General features: G+C 38.3%; 1 protein-coding gene across 2 annotated transcripts in view; it reads right to left on the reverse strand.

The window, feature by feature from the left end:
* The window catches only part of POLD3 (DNA polymerase delta 3, accessory subunit), a 52416-nt gene that overhangs the window by 21541 nt on the left and 6128 nt on the right, over positions 1 to 24747 (reverse strand). For both annotated transcript variants that reach the window (XM_003780903.3, XM_012814183.2), the window contains exons 3-7: positions 16131 to 16233; positions 10503 to 10542; positions 9123 to 9255; positions 4180 to 4444; positions 3094 to 3166 (exon numbers count right to left, since the gene is read on the reverse strand). In XM_003780903.3, the coding sequence (XP_003780951.1) occupies positions 3094 to 3166; positions 4180 to 4444; positions 9123 to 9255; positions 10503 to 10542; positions 16131 to 16233 (614 nt within the window). The remainder of the gene's footprint in view (positions 1 to 3093; positions 3167 to 4179; positions 4445 to 9122; positions 9256 to 10502; positions 10543 to 16130; positions 16234 to 24747) is intronic.

A 24747-nucleotide genomic window follows, 5' to 3' on the forward strand; every position in this document is an offset into this window, starting at 1 on the left:
TAGAGCCCGGCCATTTTTTGGTTGCAGCCATCATTGTTGTTTGGCGGGCCCGGGCTGGGGATTCGAACCCGCCACCTTAGGCGTATGTGGCTGGCGCCTCAGCCACTTGAGCCACAGGCGCCGAGCCATGATGACTTCTTAATTTTGCTACCAATGCTGAATTTTTATCACATATAAAGCATGACCATTTTTTTTTCTTGAAACAGTCTCACTTTGTCACCCTCAGTAGAATGATGTGGCATCATAGCTCACAGCAACCCCAAACCCTTGGACTCAAGTGATTCTCCTGCATCTGCCTTCTGAGCAGCTAAGACTACAGGAGCCCACCACAATGCCCAGCTAGTTTTAGAGACAGGATTTTGCTCTTGGCTCAGGTTGGTTTTGAACTCTTGAGCTCAAGCAATCCACCCTCCTCGGCCTCCCAGGGTGCTATAATTACAGGTGTGAGCTACCACACCCAGCCTTAAAGCATGACTTTAAAAAACTGAGATTAATTCATATATCATAAAATTCACCCTATTAAAGCACCCAATTCAGTAGGTTTTAGTTCTGCAGCCAACACCATTATCCAATTTTAGAGCATTTTCATCATTCCCCAAAGAAATCCCATACCCATCAGTAGTTACTTGACAATCACTAATCTTTCTTTCTCTACAGACTTGCCTATTCTGAACACTTCATATAAATGGAATTTTGTTAATATGTGGTTGTTTGTGTCTGGCTTCTTTCACTTAGCATATTTCCAGGTTCGTTAATGCTATACTATGCAGTATGTATCCATACTTCATTCATTTTTGTGATTGAGTAATACTCCATTGTTTGTATATATAATATCTTGTTTATCCATTCATCAGATGACAGACTTTCAAGTTGTTTGGGGGCTAATAAGAAAAACGCTACTACCAATACCTGTATATAAGTTTTTGTATGGACATACAATTTTAATTCCCTTGAGTAGACACCTAGAGTGAAACTGCTTAACTTTAACTTTAAAGTTAATGTTTAACTTTTTGAAATACTGCTATACCATTTTCCAAAGAGAGTATACCATGTTACTTTCCCCAAAGCAAGATATGAGGGTTCAATTTCTCCACATCCTTGCCAAAGTTATTGCCCAGCATTAAGTTTTAAATGGTTCAAGCCCCTACAATGAACTCTTCATCATTTTCATTGTATTTATCTTGTTATGCATCAAATATTATATAAAAAATCATAATTTTTCTCCAAACATTCAGCCTTGAAAAAAATGTATGTTACATAAATGAACTTTATAAACAATTATTTTGTATTAGGTGAATATTTAATTCTTTCTTTTAATCTAGGTTCTCCCCCACTCTATTACATGCTATTCTAACACCCCATTACTCTCTGCCTAGCAATTACAATCATTAACTATTTAATTTTTCCACAGTTACTTGTTTGTCTCTACCTATTCAATAAGGACCATGAGGTCAAGGACCTTATTTGTCTTTTTCTCCATTGCATCACCAGTGCATAATAATCTAAGCATACAGAAGGTGTTCAATCAATATTTGCTAAATAAGCACATGAATAAGTATGTATTTCTGTATAGTTTGATTTTTTTAGCAAATATTCATATATCTTATATATTTTCAAAATAATAATTTAAAAATTCTATGTTTTTTAAGGTTATAAACGCATTAATAAAAAAAAGAAAACCAACAACAAAAATGCACTCTTTATCAGAGTTCCCAAGAAACCATAATCTGATTGGGTTCAGTGTGGCCCAGTTCTAGCCAGGCAGGCCAGTGGCATAGCATGGTGTTTTCACAGCCTATGCACTGTGCCTGCAATAATATCATTGTGCTTCTCAATAACCTGAAAATATCACATCTTCCATATGCTTGCAGAACAGAAAAATGTTCTCTGATAGCTTTTATGGCAAATAAAAAAAGCTGTCATCCCAAACCCTCCCTTGACCTCCAATTTAGCTCTCATGGAAAAGCAGAATTCTGAGCAATTTTGCTGGCATAGGCATGTAACAAAATGCTTCCCTGCAAAATCTGTGTAAAACTGATGCTCCAAGAAAGTGTGCCATAATTATCCTGTGGCTCCTGAATTCTTCCTGGTGTTCTGCCACATCCCCTCAAGGAATGTGTACTTGATATGAGAAGTATGAAAATATGTGACTACTAGTTCTTTCCATAGGAAAGAATTCTTATTTAAATATTTTTTTTAAATAAAGGAGATTTTTGCTTTCTCAAAAAATAAATATTTTTAAATGCCTGTTACTACCTGGACCTTCTAATTTACACTGAGGTCTAAGTCATCATTGTGAGTAATTTGCAAAATTACAACTTAAAAAAAGGCAAAAGATTTGTTTTTGCAGCCATAGGAGTGATAACAGTCATACCAGGCAAACCAACTCTGGTATCCATGTTATTAACCTCAACATTATATTGCTTAACCAGGAAGCTTCTCTTTTAATCCTTTTCAAGAACCCTATGAGGCAAGGTGTGTTGGTTCACGCCCATAATCCCAGCACTTTAGGAAGCTGAGGTGGAAGGATTACTGGAGGCTAGGAGTTCAAAATCAGGCTAGGCAACAGAGTGAGATTCCATTTCTACAAAAAATAGAAAAAACAGCTGGGCATAGTGGTATATACCTGTAGTCACTGCAACTCAGGAGGCTAATGCAGGAGGATCACTTGAGCCCCCAAAGCTGGAGGCGACAGTGAACTGTGACACTGCACTCCAGCCTAGGTTGACAGATGAGACCTAGTCTCTTAAAAAATAAAAATAAAAATAAAAATAAAAATAAAAGCCCCCCTCAAGCAAATATCTCATTATTTTTTCAAGGCAGGAAGTAAAAGTTAGAATAGTAAACTATCCTCCAATAGTAAACTATCTCAACTGAGCCCAACTCACCCATAATGTCCTTTGTTCCAGTTGGGTTACCTTCATCAATGTATTAGTTAGTCAGTACACTGAAAATTTATGTTAGGATGCAGGAATGCTACATGGTAGTCTCCTGGCTGGCCATACACTAAACAAAGTGGCTTTCAACTCAGGTATGAAATACTAATACATTAACCTTTGCTTATTAATCCAAGTAAAGTAAGAACATGCTTACTCATAGCAGCTTTTCCAAAAAAGTTGCTCATCATGTTCCCTTTCCCCAGTGCCTTGCTGCCTGCTGAAGATGCCTATAAAAAACACAGGAAATCACGTGAGATTTTTTCTAGCACTTAGGTGGCTATTGAAGCAGCACAGTCTCAAACAATCTCTTCAATAGCATAACACACCATAATGTTGTGATGATAGTCTCTATAATAATCATGCCAAATGTGTGAGCATTAGATATTAGAACAAATCTACAACAATAATACAGACCTGCCATAATCTCTAAAGCTTAGTTTCTTATAAAATTATTATCCATGGATGTATCTAAACATTTCTTGAGCACATTTAAAAACTATTTCGTAGGCAGTATGGTACACAATGGAACCCAAAACATTACATTTTGAACCAGCAGAGGTAAAGCTGAATCCCGATTTTACCACTTACTAACAAGTTACGTAAGCCTAGGCTTCTATTTTACCACATGCAAATTGGAAATGGTAACTCTTTGTACACAGTAAGAAATTGATAAATGTTAGTGTTTCCCTTGACACTTCTCCTTTTCCAAAGAACACAAGTCAATGCCCATCTTAAGTCAATGCCCTTGAGTTAGTTCAGATGACTAAACAATTAAAAAACTAAGGGAAATGAATGCACAATAAGAAAAAAAAATGCATAAAAACAGAACAAAAATGGGAAATACACTAGCAAGGCAAGCAGATATGGCAAAGCCCAGAGCGTAAGATGTTACAAAATGACATATTGCTATTAAACAATTCCTTGAATTTTATAATTTTTGAGGTGCTTTCACAAGCATTACTTCATTTGAGTCTCACAAAAATCTTGTGATATGCACAGGCAGGAATTACCATTTTACAGAAGGAGAATCCAAGGCTTAGTGAGAAGCATTATCAAAAGAAAAAGAAACTACTTCAGATGAAAGTATCAAGTATTAAAGGGTTCAAACTAAAGTAGAAAAACCAGAACTATGTATCAGAAACTTATATAATTAACCATTATACTACCACTTGAACTGTTAATACTTTTCTGGTTACCTACTCTGAGCTTTAAAAAAGGCATATCCTCAAAGAAGACTTACGTTTGTTACTTCTTTAGACTCTGTTTTGGTTTCCTTGTTGGTTTCTTGGGTTTTAGTAGCAGCTTTAGAGGCAAACATTCCCATAATCCCCTTGGGCTGCTGGGAAACTTGTTTGGAGGCAGGTGGGCCATGTCCATTAATAGTCAGTTCATTGTTTGCTTGTATCTCACTTGATACCTGAAGATCTGACTCTTCAAACTTCTTGGAAGATGAGGATTCAGCAGGAGCTCTAGGGACTGCAGCTGCACATTGTATGGCACTAAACCTGAGGACAGAAATGTTACAATGAACTAATATCAGTATCAAATCTTACTTTCAAATTCATGCTTCTTCTGTAACACTTTCTAACTCTAATATTATAAGATTAGGGAATTTTAAAACTACAATGGCTTTTAGAATTTTTTTGTACAAAATGCTTATTTTTGTAAACAAATACTAGAAAGAATAAGTAACTTCCTTTTCCCCCTCCTCTACCAAGAAAGATAGTCACTTGTTTTAAGTTATACATTTAGTTAGTAAGATATAGGGTTAAAATCAGTGTCTTCTCCCATACCATATTGAATAGTCTTTGAAAAAAGCATCCCAATTCAAAAGAATAAGAATGCACCAAACAATAAAAGATTTAGTAATTTTACCATCCTCGGGAAACCAAATGGTTATCCCATGTTCTCTATTATGTGAATGGGACAATTAAGTTCACAAACTAATCCTAGAAAAAATGATACTACATACCTCATTAATGTATATCACTATGGTCACCTTTGAAGAACTCCCCTTGGGAAGCTACGCACTGACACCAGTGCCTAGTCCACCTTTCAAAACACTTTTTCTAGGATGTGTTTGTGAACTTGTCAGACCTTATAGGATGACAGATCTCATGGCCATTCCAGAAAAAAAGTTCTAAAATTGCTTTGAAGGGAGGAGTAGGCTCTGGCTTTGGTGCATAACCTCCAAAGGGGAGTACTTTGAAGGTGACCATAGTGATATTCAGCAAAGAGGTATGTAACACTTTTTCAAAATGAGTTCATGAACTTAATCATCTGACCTTGTAGATGTACTTTTTTCACACAATAAATAATGTAACATTCTGGCTCAGCACTCATAGCACAGTGGTTAAGGAGCCAGCCACATATACAGAGGGTGGCAGGTTTGAAATTGGCCTGGGCCAACTAAACAACTGCAACAAAAAAATAGCTGGGCATTGTAGTGGGCACCTGTAGTCCCAGCTACTTTGGAGGCTGAGGCAAGAGAACTGCTTAAGCCCAAGAGTGTGAGGTTGCTGTGAGCTGTGACGCCACATCACTCTGAGGGCGACATACTGAGACTGTCTCAAAAAAAAACCAAAACATTCTACATTATAAATAGATAACTGATTCAGACTTCTCAAAGGTTATACTTAAAGCACAACTTTTCCTAACAAAGAAAAACATTCTATTTTCCTCAGTCTTTTGCTTATTGGGGGTAGGTATTAGCTCCTTAAAGATCTTATTTATTTTTTAAATTTCAAGCACCCAGCATAAAACCTAACAATAGCCAAGTAACAGGAAAGACAAGTTGAAAGAATGACAAAGTGAGGCTTCTGGCTTCTCTTCCTTTAGTGTATCACCTCCATTTGGAGTGGGAGATAGGGGAGGGATTTAGAAACTACATGGTAGTAGCGATTATCTTCAAGATCAACCAAGCACGACTTTTTAGAACACCTGCTAGAATACCTGGCCTGAGAAAAAAATCCCTGATAAATCATTTCAATAGTATTAATAACTTCAGACTAAGCAGCCCCAAAGCCAGAGTCAACTGCTCCAAAAATCTTCCACTGATTTATTACAGTCAGAAACCCTACAGTGATACACATCTTTTGTGCATCAGAGTTAATAACAGACGGAAATCATTTACTTTCACCCACCGCTTTTCCTTTCTGGCCTTGCAGTGCTTCCACATACAAGGAAAAAGGCAATGTTTTATTTCATTTTCAACATCTAAAGTTGGCTTGAGACAACTCTTTCTCTGTTTGGTCTGCATTCCACACCTTAAGGTCAAGACCAGGATTTGGCAACAAGGAAGAGACCAAGTTAAGACCAGGAGTATGTCCGAAGAGAGAAGAATCTCTGCAATACTAAAATTTCAACTTTCTTCCTGTCACAGCACTTCTTAAAACACACAAAATCATGAGTCAGATCTCAGGTGGCCCATAATTCTCAGGACCAAATACTTCTTTACTGGAGATAAATTTTTCACATTTCTACTGAGGATACTTTAAGTATTTAGGTAAAGTTCCACTGAAGTGCTTCCTATTACCATACTTCTACTTGCCATGTCTATTTTAGAGGGCCCTGTGCAAATTTCATTTGAACTTTTGAGATGCTTTTTGTATTTGTTCACTTTCTAGATATAATGGAAGACCTGATTTTTAGAGCTTGACACATCAAACCTAGATTTTAATACACATTATTTTTGAAATCTAACAATATATTTTATATAAACTTACCAGGGTGTTAATGTTTTCTTAGAACCTTCCCTAAAAGACACAGGACTTGGAAATTATTCTTTGGCTATATAATTGTATTTATATGCTTATTTTACTCAAGGTTTTGAACTAAAGAAAAAAAGAACTCTTATCATTAATTCATTCAACAGTTACTTACTGAATACTTATTATAAGCCAGGAAGTACTTTGGGTATATAGTTAACAAATTAGACATGATCCCCATTCTCATGGGACTTACAGAAACCTGTTTGTTGTTCCATTTTACTGTTAAAGAGTTACACATATTCACTGTCTTACTTTCTTATGTCCCCATTTATTCAGCTGACCAGAACAGATTTACGGGTAGTCCACTGAAAATGTTCTTACCAAGGCCATCACTAAATCCAATGGACATTTTTCTTTTTTTTGCAGTTTTTGGCCGGGGTTGGGTTTGAACTTGCCACCTCCGGCATATGGGGCCAGTGCCCTACTTCCTTGAGCCACAGGAGTTGCCCAATGAACACTTTTCAGTTCTAATCTTACTTGGCTTCTCAACAATGCTTGACATTGTTGATTAGTCCCTCCTTCTAAAATTCTTCCATTAGCTTCTGGAGCCCAGTGTACTCTTGATGATTTTCTTCTTGTCTCTGTCTTCTCCCTATGGACCTCTCTTTTCCCACCTTTTTGCTAAGTGCTTAACATGTATCAAGCCATTTAATCTTCTATAATCTTGTGAGGCTGGCAATTTTGTTAGCTTTACTGATAAGGAAACTGAAGCATAGAAGTCAAATAATTTGCCCAAGTCACACAGCTAGTAATTATGGCCTACAGTTTTATTTTCTGCCACTCTTTTATTCTATATGTTCTGTCTGCATGACTACTGCTATGGCTTAGTTACTTACCTATCCCTCCCTGATTCCAAAATCTCTATCTTCACTCTAGATTTCTCCTTAGCTCTGGACTCACTTATCTATTGCAATGGACATCCCCAAGTAAACTTCCCACAGGCTTCTCAAACTCAGCAGGGCCCAAACCTCACTCATCATTTTTCCCTCTCCTAAAGCATCACAAGCCAGAAACATGGGTATCATCCTTAACACTATGAACAGCCACACCCTGACATCTTGTTTCCAACTATCACACATTGAGGTTTTTGATGGTTGTGATTCTTTAACCTTTCTACAGGGTAATTGCTAGTTCCACCCTGGATCATTGCAATATTTCTCTTCTCTGATAGCCTTGCCTCTAGATTATCTCCCTCTATTCTATCTTCAATACCACAGTTAGTGATCTTTCTAAAATTCATTTCTGATCACTTCACCTGATCCGCTTCAAAAGGGTTAGTGGCTCCCCAGCACTCTCAAAATAAAGTCTAAACTTCTTATCTTAGTTGGCCTCTTCAGTCTTCTAATTATTTCATACCTCTCATCCTAAGTTCCAACCATAGAAAACTAGTATGGTTTTACACAGCATTATATTTTCTGTCTTAGCTCTGTCTTTAATCTCCCATCTCTCCTTTGCCTGGCTATTTCTACTGTACTTTCAGGACTCGACTTTAATGTTATACGCTTTAGGAAGATTTTTCTATCTTGGCACCTAACTCGACCCATCTAAACATGGAGGATAAATGCATCTTCAAACATCTTCCTACACTATTACTCCTATTACAGCACTCGCATACTGTCTCCCATAAGATCATCAGTTCCATGAGCAGGTACTGAGCCATATTCACTAGGTAGTATGTGATATGTCATAGGTACTCATCAGATACTGAATTCAAATCATCTTGCTTAGTTCCTGTCAAAGTAGTAGTTGTTAAGTATGTTTGGGAAACTGACATGAACTCTCAATAAAATCCCACAAAGCAGACATTATTACAGCTAATTCAAAGATGAAAAAACCAAAGCTCCAAGAGTTTAAGTAATTTGTCCAACGCCAATGGACTATTAAGCTGCAAAGTCATGACTGAAGCCTATGACCATCAATTTTCAAAACGTACATACATTATAGCCCACTACCTCCCTATGCTGTGAAGGAAAGGATACGAGAGTTATAAGATCTTATCCTGGTTATGGAAGCCTAGGAAAAAATAGCTTTTAGATAGAAAGCAGAGAGATATCAGATTAGGAATAGTTTTTTAAAGGACAAGATTTTGAAGTGGTTCTTGAAGGATAGGTAGGAATCAGACAAGTAGAGACTGGTGTGGGGGAACTAGAGGGGGCGAATGAACATTTCTGGTGGCAGTGACAGGATAAATATATGAGAAATAGATTTATGGGTAGTCTGCTGGGGTTTTCAATATGGGTTGTGGCTGCTATTTTTCACCTTATGATGTACTAATAAAACCAGGCATGTGTCTTACTGCAAGATAAATGGGGTTTTACTAGACTTGGCATGCAGTCTTAAGAGGCAGCCACTGTGTAAACATCTTACAAAATCAATCTGTAAAGAAGCCCACAAGGAACACGAAGGAGCTTACTTGCTGCAGTTCTGCAAGTTGCTTTTAAGGATGTCATAGTCAGTATTGAACAGAGGCCCACTGTCCTTTAGCATGGCTTTCTGGACGCTGTACACATGGATGCTGGCAGTCACGGCTAGCTTGGACTTCACTGCTACAAGTCAACAGGAAAAGTAGTCTGTTAATACACAAACTTCATAGCATGTGGGGACTTTAACAAGAAACCCTTCTGCATTAAAACCATTTGCAATTTGTGGTGGTCTAAAAAATCTAATAGGCCAAACAGCCACATTTACAGTATAACATCAACTCTTCTGTCTGTAATGGGAACATTATGACAAGGTAGGTGGTGGTGAGTCATTTCTAAGTACAGCACCTGTGAGGGTATCACTCATCCAGTGGACACTTAGTAAATATTAATTAATGATTGATGATGACTATGATGATCTATTTTTTTTAAGTCAGAGAAGAATCTTACTCTCTAGCACATAATTAAAGAAGAAAAAGTAATCTCTATCTGAGAAGACTCACTTATGTATTTCAATTTTAGTTTAGAGAAAGCAACTCTATATATGGAACAAAAATATTACTAATTAGATTACGTCTGCAGAGGAAAAACACAACAGAACATCACAAAAACAAATTTTAGGTTCCACAAGGGAACGAATTGTGCCTAACTTGTTCTGCATGCCCAGTGCCTAACACACAGCAGATAATCATTATGTATCTATATATAGAACGAAGAAATCTTGCTGCCTACCACTGTAGGAATTCAAAGGAAAAAAAGATGGACATCCCCACCACCTTGAATACTTTAGAGTAAATCTGGCAAGCAAATGCCCCCATAACACTGAGAGGAGTCTTTATATACAAAATTCAACAGAACAGGTTTTGTCTTGAGATATAGGTCCAAGATCACAAGGAATGATTCTTATTAAATTCGTTTGAATTGCGTTTTTAAACAATAGAACAGTAGCATTAATAGTCTTGAAACTGTGGACAAATTTAATTTAGAAGTCTTTTGGATTTCTAGAAAAGCATTCTTTAATTTACTTTCTAAATAAAAACATTATGGAATACAACATAATATTTAGAGACTATTGTCTTTTTACAGTTGAAGAAAGTATCCCATATGGTATTCATAATAGTTTTTTGTGTGTGTGTCACAAACTTTGTAAGCCAGTGATAAAAGTGCTTTATAAATGTCAGCAGCTTTTGGCCTTAAAAAATGTGAAGTTAGGCAGATGCAGTATCATATTTTAACATGTTTCAAAAACTACTAATAGAGCTCTTCAGTCAAATAACTAAATAAATTATATGCAGATGTTAGGGGCAGATTTATTATTGAACCTACATTAATGCCATAAGAGGAAAAACTTGCTCAATCATTAAAACACTTACCTTCCAATTTATCTTCTCTCACTACTGCAACCTTGTGGCACTATAAGGAAATAACATTTCATTAGTGCTCATAGTATTTGCAACTTTAAAGTTTCACATTCCAATGTGTATGATGTGAAATTAGGAAAATACTAGCTATTTCTTAATATCTATATATTACAATTTAATAAAGTCAGACTAATTTTTAATTTTTTACTCTAAAACTTCTCAATAAGGTTAAGGAAAGTAATAGATTTCAATGCTACAATTAAAAAAAAAATAGCATCTCCTGTCAGTGTGAGGAAAACTTTTTAGTGAGGTATTTAATGAGAATTATTGTATAACTGTATGGAACCAGGTAAAAATTAGATTTGTCCTTCACACTACATGCCAGAATAAGTTCTAAATGGATCAGAGATTTAAGCGTAAAAACTGAAAACGTAAGTGTACTAGAAGAAAACGTGGAGAGTTCCCTAAATATAACTTAAAATCCGGAAATAAGCCGAATAACCCACAAAAACTAACAAATTAACATTCGAATGGTAAAAAAACTTTAAGCAAAGTACAAAGACAAATGATAAAGTGGGAAAAGTATCTATAACATATATCATAAAAGGTTAATACACAGCTTCTAAAAATAAAGAAAACAGACTAATAACTCTTTAGAAAAATGGGCAATTGTTTAAACAGACAATTTACAGGAAAAGAAATGCATATAACCCTGAAACACAGACAACATGTTTTTTGTGGAACAGGCACCCTCATACATTATTGGTGGGAATAAGAAATGGAGGACTATTTGGCAATACTCAACAAAAGTACATGTACATTTACTCTTTGACCAAGCAATCCAGCTTCAGGAATATATAAATATAACCCTAACACGCACTAGCAAAAGTATTCAAAACACATATATGCTAAGCTATTCATGACAGCACTACTTTAAAAGCCAAAGATTATAAATAACCCAAATAACTAACAAAAAGAAACTGCTGAATACACTAAGGCATACCTATTAATGTAGTATTATGCAGTACTATTATTATTACAACAATAAAGTATTATTATTACTACTGCAATATAGTAGTATTATTCTTATAATAAGCAATTTCTATAATTGCTATGGAGTGATGTTTAGGACCCACTGTGAAACAAAAAAAGCAAGTGAAAACTAAGTTGCATGAAAATAAGTATGGTATGTAAACTTTTTATAAGCAAGAGGGTAATATGAATATATATTTGCTTAAATATGATATACAATATTTATATAATAAATATATTATACAATATATAAATGTACAATAACAAAAACAATGGAAGGAAAAGGCAAAACCAATACCTGTAAGGTAAAGAAAGGAACCTTTATTGAAAGCAAAAATAAAATTGAATTTAACTAGATATTGAATCGGTGGCTTTACCACAGTGGGGAATCAAGTGATTCTGAAACACAGGATGACTGTGTAACCTTAGTAAGACATATGCTACAGACAAAGAACTGCAAAGAAATCTGAAACTATTTTCAGTAATCAAATTGTTAGTAATAATATTGGTTTTGCTTTTCTAGACCTCATATACTTGCTAAAGCAAATACATATTTCTATTAATGTTAGGAACCACCAAAATTTACAACATAAGTGAAAAGAGTAATATAAAAATCAAAAGTTAACGTATAATCATAAATTTGAACTGGGAATATTCGTATGTTTTCATAATGTGTTTTCTCTTTTAACAAAAAAACAAACAAACAAACCAAGCATACCTAAAAATGTCATTTTCATTGGTTTATTCCGGGAAAGAAAAAAATGTCATGTTCTGCAAAATTACACACTAAAAATTACAGAGCTTATTATAAAAATTATAGAGCATTAGGAAGTAACCACTCAAAACCCATGCAGCTTGGTTCTAAGAGCCCCCAAACACCAACTTGTACCTCAAGAAAATTTGGGCAGCCCAGATAGTTCGGTGTGGCTAGCTGCTGCCTCAGCATTTATGAAAATACATAAAAACAATGGAGTAGCAATGCCAGCTGGTGCTATACGAATGGAGACCAGAGTGGAGCCCTGATTCAACGCATTCCTGTTAATATAGACTAAGGACACAAAACTAAGTTTAGCACCCACAAACCCAGAGTCTAGCAGGGGCCAAGTTCCCTGACCACTTTCCCTAGTAGTTAGGGAAAATAGGGCTAGTTGACCAGAAAAAAATTCTTCATAGGAAAGTTTCCAGCTAATAATACAGAAGGATTTGTAATCGCCAGTGAATTAATGATTAGGCAGTGATACAGCTAAAATCATTAGATGAAAAGCTAATGGGGAACTCAGAAAGGATAAATGAGGATGACAGCCCCTCACATCACACAAAGAGAATCAACCAAACATTACCTTGAAATTTTCAAATAATTCTCAGAAAGAATCTCTGGGATGAGATTTGAAGAATGCTTTAACTTTCTGTTTATTGTTAAATGTTTTTCATAATCACAATAATTGGAAAAATAAAATTTACATACATATACACATATGTATTTTTTCCCTTGAAATAAAGTCTATGTTGTCCAGGCTAGAGTGCAGTGGCATCATCATAAATAGCTCACAGAAACCTCAAATTCCTGGGCTCAAGCGAGTCTCATGCCTCAGTTCCCAAGTAGCTGGGACTACAGGTGCCAGCTACCACATCCAGCTGATTTTTCAATTTTTTTGTAGAGACAGGGTCTCACTCTTGCTCAGGCTCTCAACATCAGGCCTCAACATCAACAACACAGGAATCCTCCTATCTCAGCCTCCCAGAGTGCCAGTGTTATAGCTATGAGCTACCTCACTGGCCAAAATTAATTTTTTTTTATTAAAATCCACACAAAGCCTGTAACATCTTTTTTCTTTCTACAAACACTTACAACTTTAAAAAGAAATTAGAAGAATTGAATAACAATCCTGCTATTATGCTTAAAAATTTGCCTTTCCCTAAGAGGACTGCCTTTAAGGAGGTAAACAACCACACTTGGTCAGTTAATTCTAAAGTGTTCCAAAGAGCTTCCCAGTTGAGGGTATTAGGAGAGCAAGCACAAGGTCCAAAATCCTGCCAGCCACTTCAACCATAGCAACCTGACTCTTAATTTATTTTATATAAGGAATTCTGATTATAATTGTTTCAAAAAGCATTCTACTGAAAAACGCTGAATTTAAAAGAGGGCAGAATTTAAATGCCCTCTTATAGGTGGGTATTGTGGCGGGTGCCTATAGTCCCAACTACTCAGGAGGCTGAGGCAAGAGAATCACTTAAGCCCAAGAGTTTGAGGTTGCTGTGAACTATGATATCACAGCACTCTACTGAGGGTGACATAATGAGACTGTCTCAAAAAAAAAAGCCCTCTTAAATTTAAAAATGGAAGGCCTTCTACAAGCAAGCTATAACTTAGTAATTTTTAACTTATTAAACATTGCTTTGAAAATGGTCTCAGAAAAAGGCACTGAGGAATACAATCTGAATGCATTTTCAGTTTCATCCAAGAATCTTCTGGACTTTGAAGACTAACTAGGAAAACAATTTAAGGACCCCAAATTATGATGCAGCAATTATAATGCAGTAGTTAAGGAGTGAAAAATCTACATTATCTTAAAACATAAATTCTTCAGTTTGGATTCTACCCTAGAAGATTTCTGAGATCTCAAAATTTTATGAAAGTTAACATATGCATTTTTCTTTCAGACTCTCAAAGTGATCAGTGATCAAAAAACAAAAACAAAAAAATCTGATTTAAAGGAACACAGCGATTCCCAGATAAAGACTTTACTACATCTAGATTGAAGGTGTTGGCATAACTAAAGAAAGAGATGGAAGAGGTTCATTAACCTTGGCAATAGAAGAAAATATGACATTCAGCTGTAAACTTTAACAGTATCTATTCAAGAGCCATACAGGAAGAGAATTCTGAAGGTGGGTTTATCTGAGAGAAAGTGAATCAGGTCTACTACACTTCTGTATTTCAAAGACATAGTGACATCTGACTCTACACTTCAAATATCTTGATTATCATTTGACTTGTCAAATAATTTGCTAACAAGGAAAGAATATGCAGGCTAGAGAATATAAGGATCTGATCTCCTTAGCAGTTGTGTGTCTACTTATGAACTACTAAATTGACATTCCAGGTACAGTACAGTGGCATCAGCATAGCTCACTGTAACCTCCAACTCCTGGGCTCAACATGATCCTCCTGCCTTAGGCTCCTGAGTACCTGAGGCTATAGGCACATGTCACCCATGCCTCATGAACTTTTCTACTTTCAGTAGAGATCAGGTCTCGCTCTTCCTTAGGCTGGTTTGGAACTCCTGAGTTCAAGCAATCCTCCCATCTCAGCATCCCAGATACTAGGATTATAGGCATGAGCTACCATGCCTGGTCGTATTCTAGTTTAAAATCTCACATGACTGGGATCTATCACTTCAAAAAAAAAATTCAGGCTCAGCGCCTGTGGCTCAAGTGGCTAAGGCGCCAGACACATTCACCTAAGGTGGCGGGTTTGAATCCAGCCTGGGCCCGCCAAACAACAATGATGGCTGCAACTAAAAATTAGCCAGGTGTTGTGGGGGGTGCCTGTGGTCTCAGCTACTTGGGAGGCAGAGGCAGCAGACTCGCTTGAGCCTAGGAGTTGGAGGTTGCTGTGAGCTGTGATGCCATAGCATTCTACCCAGGGGGACAGCTTGAGGCTCTGTGTCAAAAAAAAAAACTCAGTCAATTATTTTGATAAATCAGGGATTTGAACCTAAGATTATAAGGGAAAGTCAAAGGAAAGGAAAATATATGTTAGTGGAGCTGAGAAGGGACCCTGATCTTTGGACCAAGTCCAGTGGGACTTGAGGTGGTAAAAGCAAAAGAACCTTCAGAAAGGAGGTTTGAAGGAAGTGAGAACAGAGGAGGTATGGCTTACTTTTGGAAGGAAGCCAGAGAAGGAGAATTATTAAAGTTCCCAGGGCTCAGTCTAGTATAGGAAAAAGAAGGAGATACCTCAGCAGAGCTTTTGGTGCCCACCATGACATGGGAGCAGTCAGTCATCCCTGGGCCTCTCAGAGGGACATGGAAGTAGCTAAGAGAAAGCTATGGTCAAGATGATGAGAACGCAGCAGCAACCTGTGTTGATACATGGTCAGATACTAGATGGGATTATAAAAGGAAGATGCAGAATAAAGATGTTTCCAGCCCATGTACCACATTAGCTTAGTCCCTGCCAACAACTCCTACCCTTCAGCCACTTAGGCATAAGCTTGCCAAAATGAATGCTCAAAATTAAAATAAAGTTCAATTCAAAAAAATAAAATTACATTTTGTGAACAACTAGTTTTTGAATAAGCTGAAGACTAACCACTACTGTCCCCAAGGAACCTTCAGGAGGAAACAAGAGGTATAGGGAATAAAGGAAACAGTCTCCTAACACCTTGTTGCCTAGGAAAACTGTGCAATCATGAGTCTATGCATCATAGCCAACGTATTATCCAAACTTCTCAGTTTTAGTCTAAAAATACAAAATAATCATCAATTTCAAATACCTTTTAAAACTTCTGTAATATTGAATTTTGTTTTTTTCTCTCACCTTTATTATAATGCTGTTGATAGCTCAAACCCATTTAAGCACATTATAGGATTCTGAGAACTTACAGAATGTCCATTCTGAATGACACTGCCAGATACCAAATAGGTGACGTGCAATTGGGCTCCTGAATTTTCCTTTCGCTTCCTTTCAACATAGTCATACAGCATCCTGGTCCAAAGAAAAGAAGGCACAACAAGTAAGTCATCAGTAGAGTTTTTACCTCATCAACTCTTAATTCATGACTTAAAAGTTAGATATATAAAATCGGATAGTCCATCAAATTTTCTTTTTTTTTTTTTTTTTTTTTGAGACAGAGCCTCAAGCTGTCCCCCTGGGTAGAGTGCCGTGGCATTATAGCTCACAGCAACCTCCAACTCCTGGGCTCAAGCGAGTCTCCTGCCTCTGCCTCCCAAGTAGCTGGGACCACAGGCGCCCGCCACAACGCCCGGCTATTTTTTGGTTGCAGCCGTCATTGTTGTTTTGGCGGGCCTGGGCTGGGGATTCGAACCCACCACCTTAGGTGTACGTGGCTGGCGCCTTAGCCCGTTGAGCTATAGGCGCCGAGCCCAAATTTTCTAAACAGCAGCATATTTGCTTGGTCTTATGCAGAGTTAAAAAAAGGATCGACTATAGATGGAACATGAGGATTAGAGTCAACTTGTATTGTGCTGGCACAGTAAGTAACTGAAATAAAAATAAATCTAATAAATGGACAACAGAGACTGAACCTGCATTAAAACAACAATGATATATAATGGATAGAAGGTGAATCAAGAAGCTAGGTGTGGTGGCTTACACCTGTAATTCCAGCAACTCAGGAGGCTGAGGTGGGAAAATCACTTGAGCCCTAGAGTTCAAGATCAGACAGGACAATATAACAAGACCCAATCTCTAAAAAATTGAAAGGAGGGAAAAAAAAAAAGCCAGGCCTGGTGGTGCCTGTAGTCCCAGCTACTTGGGAGGATGAAGTAGGACTAGAACCTAGGAGATTGAAGTCGTGTGAGCTAGGCTTACACCATGGCACTGTAGCTTGGTCAGCAAGCAGAGTAACACTTTGTCTCAAAAAAAATAATAAAAATTTGGTCTAGCAACAAAAAGATATCATTTGTCTCTTATTTTAAGAAACATTTACTGAGTTTATATCATACCTCTGCCAAGGACAGCCAGAAACTCAAAAATCCTCAGAGAAACTCAGCCTATACTATTGATAATTCTCTTCTTGAAATGTTCCCTCTCTTGGCTTCCATGAACCCATGCCCCACTGGGTGTCCTGCTACTCTTCCACACAAGAGTAGCCTCTGCTTCATTTCTTGCACAGACCTCTCCACCTCCTCGCTTTCCACAACTGTTGGTGTTCAGTCTTCAGCAATCTTTTCACTCTGTGTCTTAGAAATGTCCAACTATCTCGTCTGCCTGGGTCTGAGGGGTTTTCTGGGATGAGAGGCTTACAGTGCCCAAACTGACCATCCTGGGCAAACCAGGATGGTTGGTCACCTTACTACTATTCTCCTTGGTCTCTTTCATTCACACTCATGGTTTCATCTATCCCTGACAACATCATCTTCTGCTCAAACTATCCAAGCCAGAAATCTAGGCATGTTTATCCTTCACTTCTCCCTATCCAATGAGTTGCCAAGTCTTGTCAGCTTTCTCTCCCAAGGAATTCTTTTTTTTTTTTTTTTCCTTTTTTGCTTCAGGGTCTTGCTCTGATTCATAGCTCACTGCAACCTTGAATTCCTGGGCTCAAGTGATCCTCCTGCCTCAGTCTCCCAAATAGCTGGGTCGATAGGCACAAACCAGGGTGTCTGGCTAATTTTTCTAATTTTTTGTAGAGATGAGGTTTTGCTCAGGCTGGTCTCCAACTCATGGTCTCAGCAATCCTTCCACTTTGGTTTCCCAAAGTGCTAGGATTACAGGTGTGAGCCACTACACCTGATCTCTTCCAAGGAATTCTTGACTCCATGCCCTCCAAATCTCTTGACTAGATTATTTCAATTCCAAGTGTCAATTCCTCACCTATCTTCCTTATCCATGATGCTGCCACAGTGAAATTTTAAAAATGCAAATAAACTCTTTCAGCCAACAAAACTTATTGTGTGGTTACTTATGTTCTACACCTTGGAGATAGAGCAGTGAAAAAAGCAGTAGAAGTTCCTATCTTTTTAGAGCTTACATTCTACAAGAGACAAATAAATAATATATAATGTCAGATGGCAGAAGGTCTATGGAAAAAATAAAGGCAAAGAGCATGAAGAGTTTTGTTATTGTATATAAGGGATTAGGGAAGGCCTCATTAGCAGAGCCCTGCATAAAGAGAGGGAACCACCAATATCGATATCTTGGGGAAGAATATGCCAAGCTAAGAGAACAGCAAATGTGATTCTGAGGCAAGAATGTTAGCAAAGTCCAAGGAACCAAAAGGAGGCCAGTATGCTGTAGTAAAATAAGAAAGAATAGGGGGAGGAGGAGAGAACAGACAGACATTGGCTTTGTAGCTTCTGTAAGGAAGCCATCAGAAAGGGCAGAAGTAATGTGATCTCACCTTTTAGAAGGATCTATAAGTGTTATGTGGAAAGGATACTGTAGAGGGGCATAGAGAGAAGCAAGGAAACCAGTTAGGTTACCACAATAATCTAGCCTAGAGATGGTGCTGGCTCAGGTTGAAGTGAAGTAGTAAGCAGAGGATGAATTCTTACTGTGTTTTAAAGGGAGAATCAATAGGACTTGATACACTATTTGAGGTGTGAGGGAAAGAAGAGTTATGGATGATTGGACTGAGCAACACAAAGAATGAAGCTGTCGTTCACTGGGGGGAAAAGCAGGAGAAGCAGGTGTTTGGAGGAGGAATCAGGAGTTAGGTTTCAGGGCATGTTAAATTTGTGGTGCCTATTAGTCATTGTTGATATTGCACTTGTAGTTGGCTATCCTTTTCTGGAGTATTATTCCTTGTTCCAAAGTTTTCAGGAGCACTCCATCCTGTAAGGATCAACCTCAAATCCCTTAGCAACAACATGTGAGACCATTCTTGTTCTGCGTTCTCTCTCAGACCATTCTCCTCACACCCACACTATTTTCACTTTATGAAACATTCTGCAATTCCCCTTGTTCCTTCTTATACGTCCCTCCTTCTGCCTGGAATGCTCTCCTTAGTCTTCATCCACCTAATTCCTTATTAAGACAGCTGTTCAGATGTCACCTCCTATGCGGAGCCTTCCCTAATACCACCAGACCAGCAGGGTACTACTACCTTCTAAACTCTAACAAAACCTATCCCATATCTATTATTATAGCACCTATCACACTATATTCTAACTACTTAGTTTATCTTCCATCCCCACTAGACAATAAGCTCCTTGAGGACAAAAATGTGCTCCATTCAGCATTTCTGTCTAGTGTTTCCTCCACTGCAACAATATGTTAGGACAGATGAGGTAACATTAACATTTTGGATTATTTATGCTAGTTTGGACCACAAAAGACACAATAGACAGGTACTATGCCCAACAAGCTCTTGACTTTGCTGGCCAAATGCAGTGACTTTTATCTACAACTCATGGTCTTGCCTGTATCATCACAGTCATTACCCTCTATACATTTGTCACCCTACATCACCCCCTGTTCTCTCTTATATTAATGAAAAATTCGAACCAAGCTATTTTATTTTTTGTGAGTCGTGGTCTTGCCATGTTGCTCAGGCTGATCTCAAACTCCTTGCCTCATGTGATCCACCCACCTCAACCTCCCTAAGTGCTGGGATTATAGGTGTAAGCCAATGTGCCTGACCTGAAATTACCTTGTTTTAATCAATGAGGGGAGAGACCTTGTCTGTTATGTTTACTGTTCTATGACAAAGCCTAAAATAATGCCAAAAATATAGGACAAACTAGGATGGAGAGAAATGAAAAAAAATGCTAAAAATATAATAAGAACTGAAAAAATTCTTCTTGAATCAACTCAAGCAAATCAGTAACAACCATGCCCTCAGGGCCAAGGATGCAAATGCTTCTATTCTACTATAGGTAAAGAAAAAAAGGTGCAAAAGAATCTCTGTTTTCTCATTTGTTAGAAAACAGTTCATAACACCCATCACAATATTATGGATTATTATAAACATTATGTGAGAGAAAGATTTGTGAGATACCATAGCGTTTAGCCAGCTGTGGTGGCTCATGTTTGTAATCCTAACACACTGGGAGGCTCAATCTTGTCATGAGCCTAGGAGTTCAAGACCAGCCTGGGAAATAGTGACACCCCATCTCTACAAAATACATGTTTAAAAACATTAACCTGTAGCACAGTGGTCACAGCGCCAGCCACATACACCAAGGGTGGTGGGTTGGAACCTAGCCCAAGCCAGCTAAACAACTACAACCAAAAAATAGCTGGTGTTGTGGCGGGCGCCTGTAGTCCCAGCTACTTGGGAGGCTGAGGCAAGAGAACAGCTTAAGCCCAAGAGTTTGAGGTTGCTGTGAGCTGTGACGCCATAGCACTCTACAAAGGGTGACATAGTAAGACTGTCTCAAAAACAAAAACAAAAACATTAGCCGACCGAGGTGCTGTGTGCCTACAGTCCCAGCCTCTTGGGAGGCTGAGGCAGAGGATCACTTACGCCTATGAATTTAAGGTTGCAGAGAGTTACAATGGAGCTACTGTACTCTAGCCCAGGGATAGAGCAAGACTCTGTCTCAAAAAACAACAAAACACACATACAACCAAAATCAACAAAAAACCCTCACAATGCTTAGTATGCATTCAGTATTTACTGACACTCATTATGTGCTAGGTACTGAAGATACAGTAGCATATTATATTTTTCAAAGACGGCTGAGACACCATCTTCTATTCCATAATGTTCTACATTTTCCTATTTATGGATCCTCCCATTGAGAGTTCATCCCCATCCCTTAAACCTGGGAGGGCTACTGACTCACCTCTTGATTTCTAAGGCTAGTAAGAAAACACAATTGGCTTCTATCTTGTGCTGTAGCACAAACTTTTAGAGGCCTGAGCTGCTGCAGAAGAAGCTGACTATCTGGAGATGTCATACTACAAGGAAGCCCAGGCCATACAGCTAGATCACATGCAAGTACTCTGGCCAAGTGCCCCAGCTAAAGCCCCAGCTGAAGGCCAGCATCTACTGCCAGAAACGTGCATAAAGATGCCTACTAATAATCAGGTTCCAGTCACCGAGACCTCCCTGGTGAGATGCCAGACATCCTGCACCAAACATAAGCCATTCCCACTGGGCCCTATTCAGATTCCAGACCAAAAGAATCTGTACATGTAATAAAATGATTGTTTCTAGCATTTCATGGAGTGATTGTTACACAGCAATAGTAATTAGAACAGTGATGAACTTGACAAGTTTCCTGCTTTCGTGTATATTATATTCTAGTGAGAGAAAATATCATGACAGTAGTAAGAATTACAAAATGCTGGGATAATGGTATACCAACATATGAAAAAACGAAGTTGGACCTTTTCCTTACACCATAGTCAAAAAATTAACTATAAGTGATTCCTAAAAGACATAGTAAACATTTATACATTTTAAGTGCTTCACTTAAAAATCAGCTTGAACACCTAATCTGAAAGCTTCAGGGTATTCTTATTTAGAGGACTTAAGCATTTTTAATATTAACAAGCTGATCTGTAGAAAACTTAAAAATAGTGATAATTAGGAATGATAAAGAAAAAAAAAACCTCCAAATGGATCATAGAATTAAATGTAAGAGCCAAAACTACAAAACTCTTAAGAAAAAACACAGGAATAAATCTTTCACAAGCTTGGATTAGGAAAAGCCTTTATAGACAGTACATCAAAAGCAGAAGTGATATACCAAAAAGAAAACAAGGAGAGGATGTGGAGAAAAGGAACTACTTATATATTGTTGATGGGAATATAAATTAATAAATTCATACATAAGTAGTAGGAAGGTTCCTCAAAATATTAAAAAGAGAACTACCATAAAACCCAGCAATCTCACTATCCAGTATATATCTGAAAGAGATAAATTCAGGATTTCAGAGACACATACACTCCCACATTTACTGTAGCACTATTTACAATAGCCAAGATGTGGAATCAACCTAAGTGCCTGTTACAGATGAATGAGTAAAGAAATGTAGTAGGCATGCACAATGGACTACTAGTCAGCCAAAATAAACTGAAATCCTGACACTTGTAACAACATGGATAAACTAGGGGGAGCTTATGTTATGTGAAACAAGCCAGGCACAGAAAGAGAAATACCACATGATCTCAATCATATGTGGAGTCTAAAAAAGTTAATTTAACAGAAGTAGAGAATAAAGTGGTGGTTATAAGCAGGTAGGAAGGATCTAGGAGGGAGGTGGGGGTGAAGTGATGTTGGTCAAAGAATATATAATTATAGTTAGATAGGAGGACTAAATCCAACAGATCTATTATACAGCATGGTGACTACATGATATAGTTACTAATATAGTATATACATGAAAAATGCAAAGATAGTGGGTGTTAAGTGTTCTCACAATGGGCTTGGCTCACGTAGCTCAGTGGTTAGGGTGCTAGCCACATACACCAAGGCAGGCAGGTTTGAACACGGCCCAAGCTAGCTATACAATGAACAACTGCAACAAAAAATAGCTGGGTGTTGTGGTGGGCGCCTATAGTCCCAGCTTCTTGGGAGACTGAGGCAAGAGAATTGCTAACGCCCAAGAATTTGAGGTTGCTGTGAGCTGTGATGCTACAGCACTCTACCGAGGGCAACATACTGAAGCTCTGTTTGAAAAAAAAAGGATGGCACCTGTGGCTCAGTGGGTAGAGCACTTATACCAAGGGTGGTGGGTTTGAACCCAGCCCTGGTCAAACTGCAACAAAAAAATATCTGGGCATTGTGGTGGACGCCTGTAGTCCCAGCTACTCGGGAGGCTGAGGCAGGAGAATTGCTTAAGCCCAGGAGCTGGAGGTTGCTGTGAGCTGTGACACCATAGCACTCTACCGAGGGCAACAAAGTGAGGCTCTGTCTCAAAAAAGAAAAAAAAAATTGAAAAAATAAAAGAGTTCTCACCACAAAAAGAAGTAGAGGTAATTAATTAGCTAGATTTTAACTATTTCACAAAGTATATATACTTCAAAATATGATGTTATACAATACATACAATGTATCTGTCAACCAAAAAATACTTTCTAAAAGTTTAAATTAAAAAAGAAAAAATACACTGGATTTCATCAAGCTTCAAAGGATGACACCAAGAAAGCCCAAAGATGGGCGATGCCTGTGGCTCAATGGGTAGGACGTTGGCCCCATATATCGAGGGTGGCAGGTTCAAACTCGGCCCTGGCTGAACCTCAACAAAAAGTGGCGGGCGCTTGTAGTCCCAGCTACTCGGGAGGCTGAGGCAAGAAAATCACCTAAGCCCAGGAGTTGGAGGTTGCTGTGAGCTGTGTGATACCACGGCACTCTACTGAGGGCAATAAAGTGAGACTCTGTCTCTACAAAAAAAAGCAAGCACAAAGACAACCAATCCACAGAATGGGAGAAAATATTTGTATGCAGAATACATAAAGAACAGTAAAAAGTCCCAATGAAAAAAAAATGTGAAAAAGTTTTAAGCAGGTATTTCTCCAAAGAAGATACACATGTAATGAAAAACATAATGGAAAGTGCTGGCTTGGTGCCTGTGGCTCAAGTGGCTAAGGCGTCAGCCACACACACCTAAGGTGGCGGGTTCAAATCCAGCCTGGGCCCGCCAAAAGAATGACGGCTGCAACCAAAAAATAGCTGGGTGCTGTGGCGGGCGCCTGTGGTCCCAGCTACTTGGCAGGCTGAGGCAGGAGAATTGCTTGAGCCCAGAAGTTGGAGGTTGCTGTGAGCTGTGATGCCATGGGGGATAGCTTGAGGCTCCGTCTCAAAAAAAAAAAAAAACGTGCTGATAAGAATGTAGAGAAATTAGAATCCTCATACATTGTTGGGATTGTAAGATAGTATAGCCATTTTGAATAACAGTTTATCAGTTCCTCAAAATATTAAATATAGAATTACCATATGACCTAGAAATTAGAAATACCAATAATGTGTATACCCAGGAGAGCTGAAAACTTGTGTTCACATAAACACTTGTATACAAATGTTCACAACAGGACCGTTCATCAGTCAAAATGTAGTTACAGGTGTTGCTGCTGTGGTCCCTGGGTACCGTGCCTGCCCCAGTTCTGGAGGGGCACCACACCAGAAGCCACATCCCTCAACATCTGGGCCATTTCCTGTGCCTGTATGCGCACCTCGACTACACACTGACATCTGAGTATTGCATGACTGGAAAGCCTGGCTGACTCCCTTCTCCCAAGGAGCCGCTCGCTGCTTCAACCCGGCCTTCTTCCTATGCTGCCTGTGTGAGCCACTGATTGTTTACCCTGACTTGACCAAGGTGGTGGGCTGCCAGTGGTTATCTCAAGCAACTGAATGTTTCATATCAAAAGAAATTTAGTTGGCATCCCCTCAGTATTATCAATTAAGAAGATTTTAAAACCATCTCTCTGTCTGACTTGCACTAATTTTGTTTGGATTGTGCATTAGAAGGGCTGGAAAGATGTCTGTCAATCACGTTACTGACTGCTGATGGGATGCTCCTTTTAACAGGTGACAGACTGTACTTAAAAGATACAGACTTTTTAGAAAATTTTTGTCTACTGATAAA

This window comes from Otolemur garnettii, unplaced genomic scaffold (genome assembly GCF_000181295.1).
Source record: "Otolemur garnettii isolate 467f Iridium unplaced genomic scaffold, OtoGar3 scaffold00001, whole genome shotgun sequence".
In the NCBI taxonomy this organism is placed as follows: domain Eukaryota; kingdom Metazoa; phylum Chordata; class Mammalia; order Primates; family Galagidae; genus Otolemur; species Otolemur garnettii.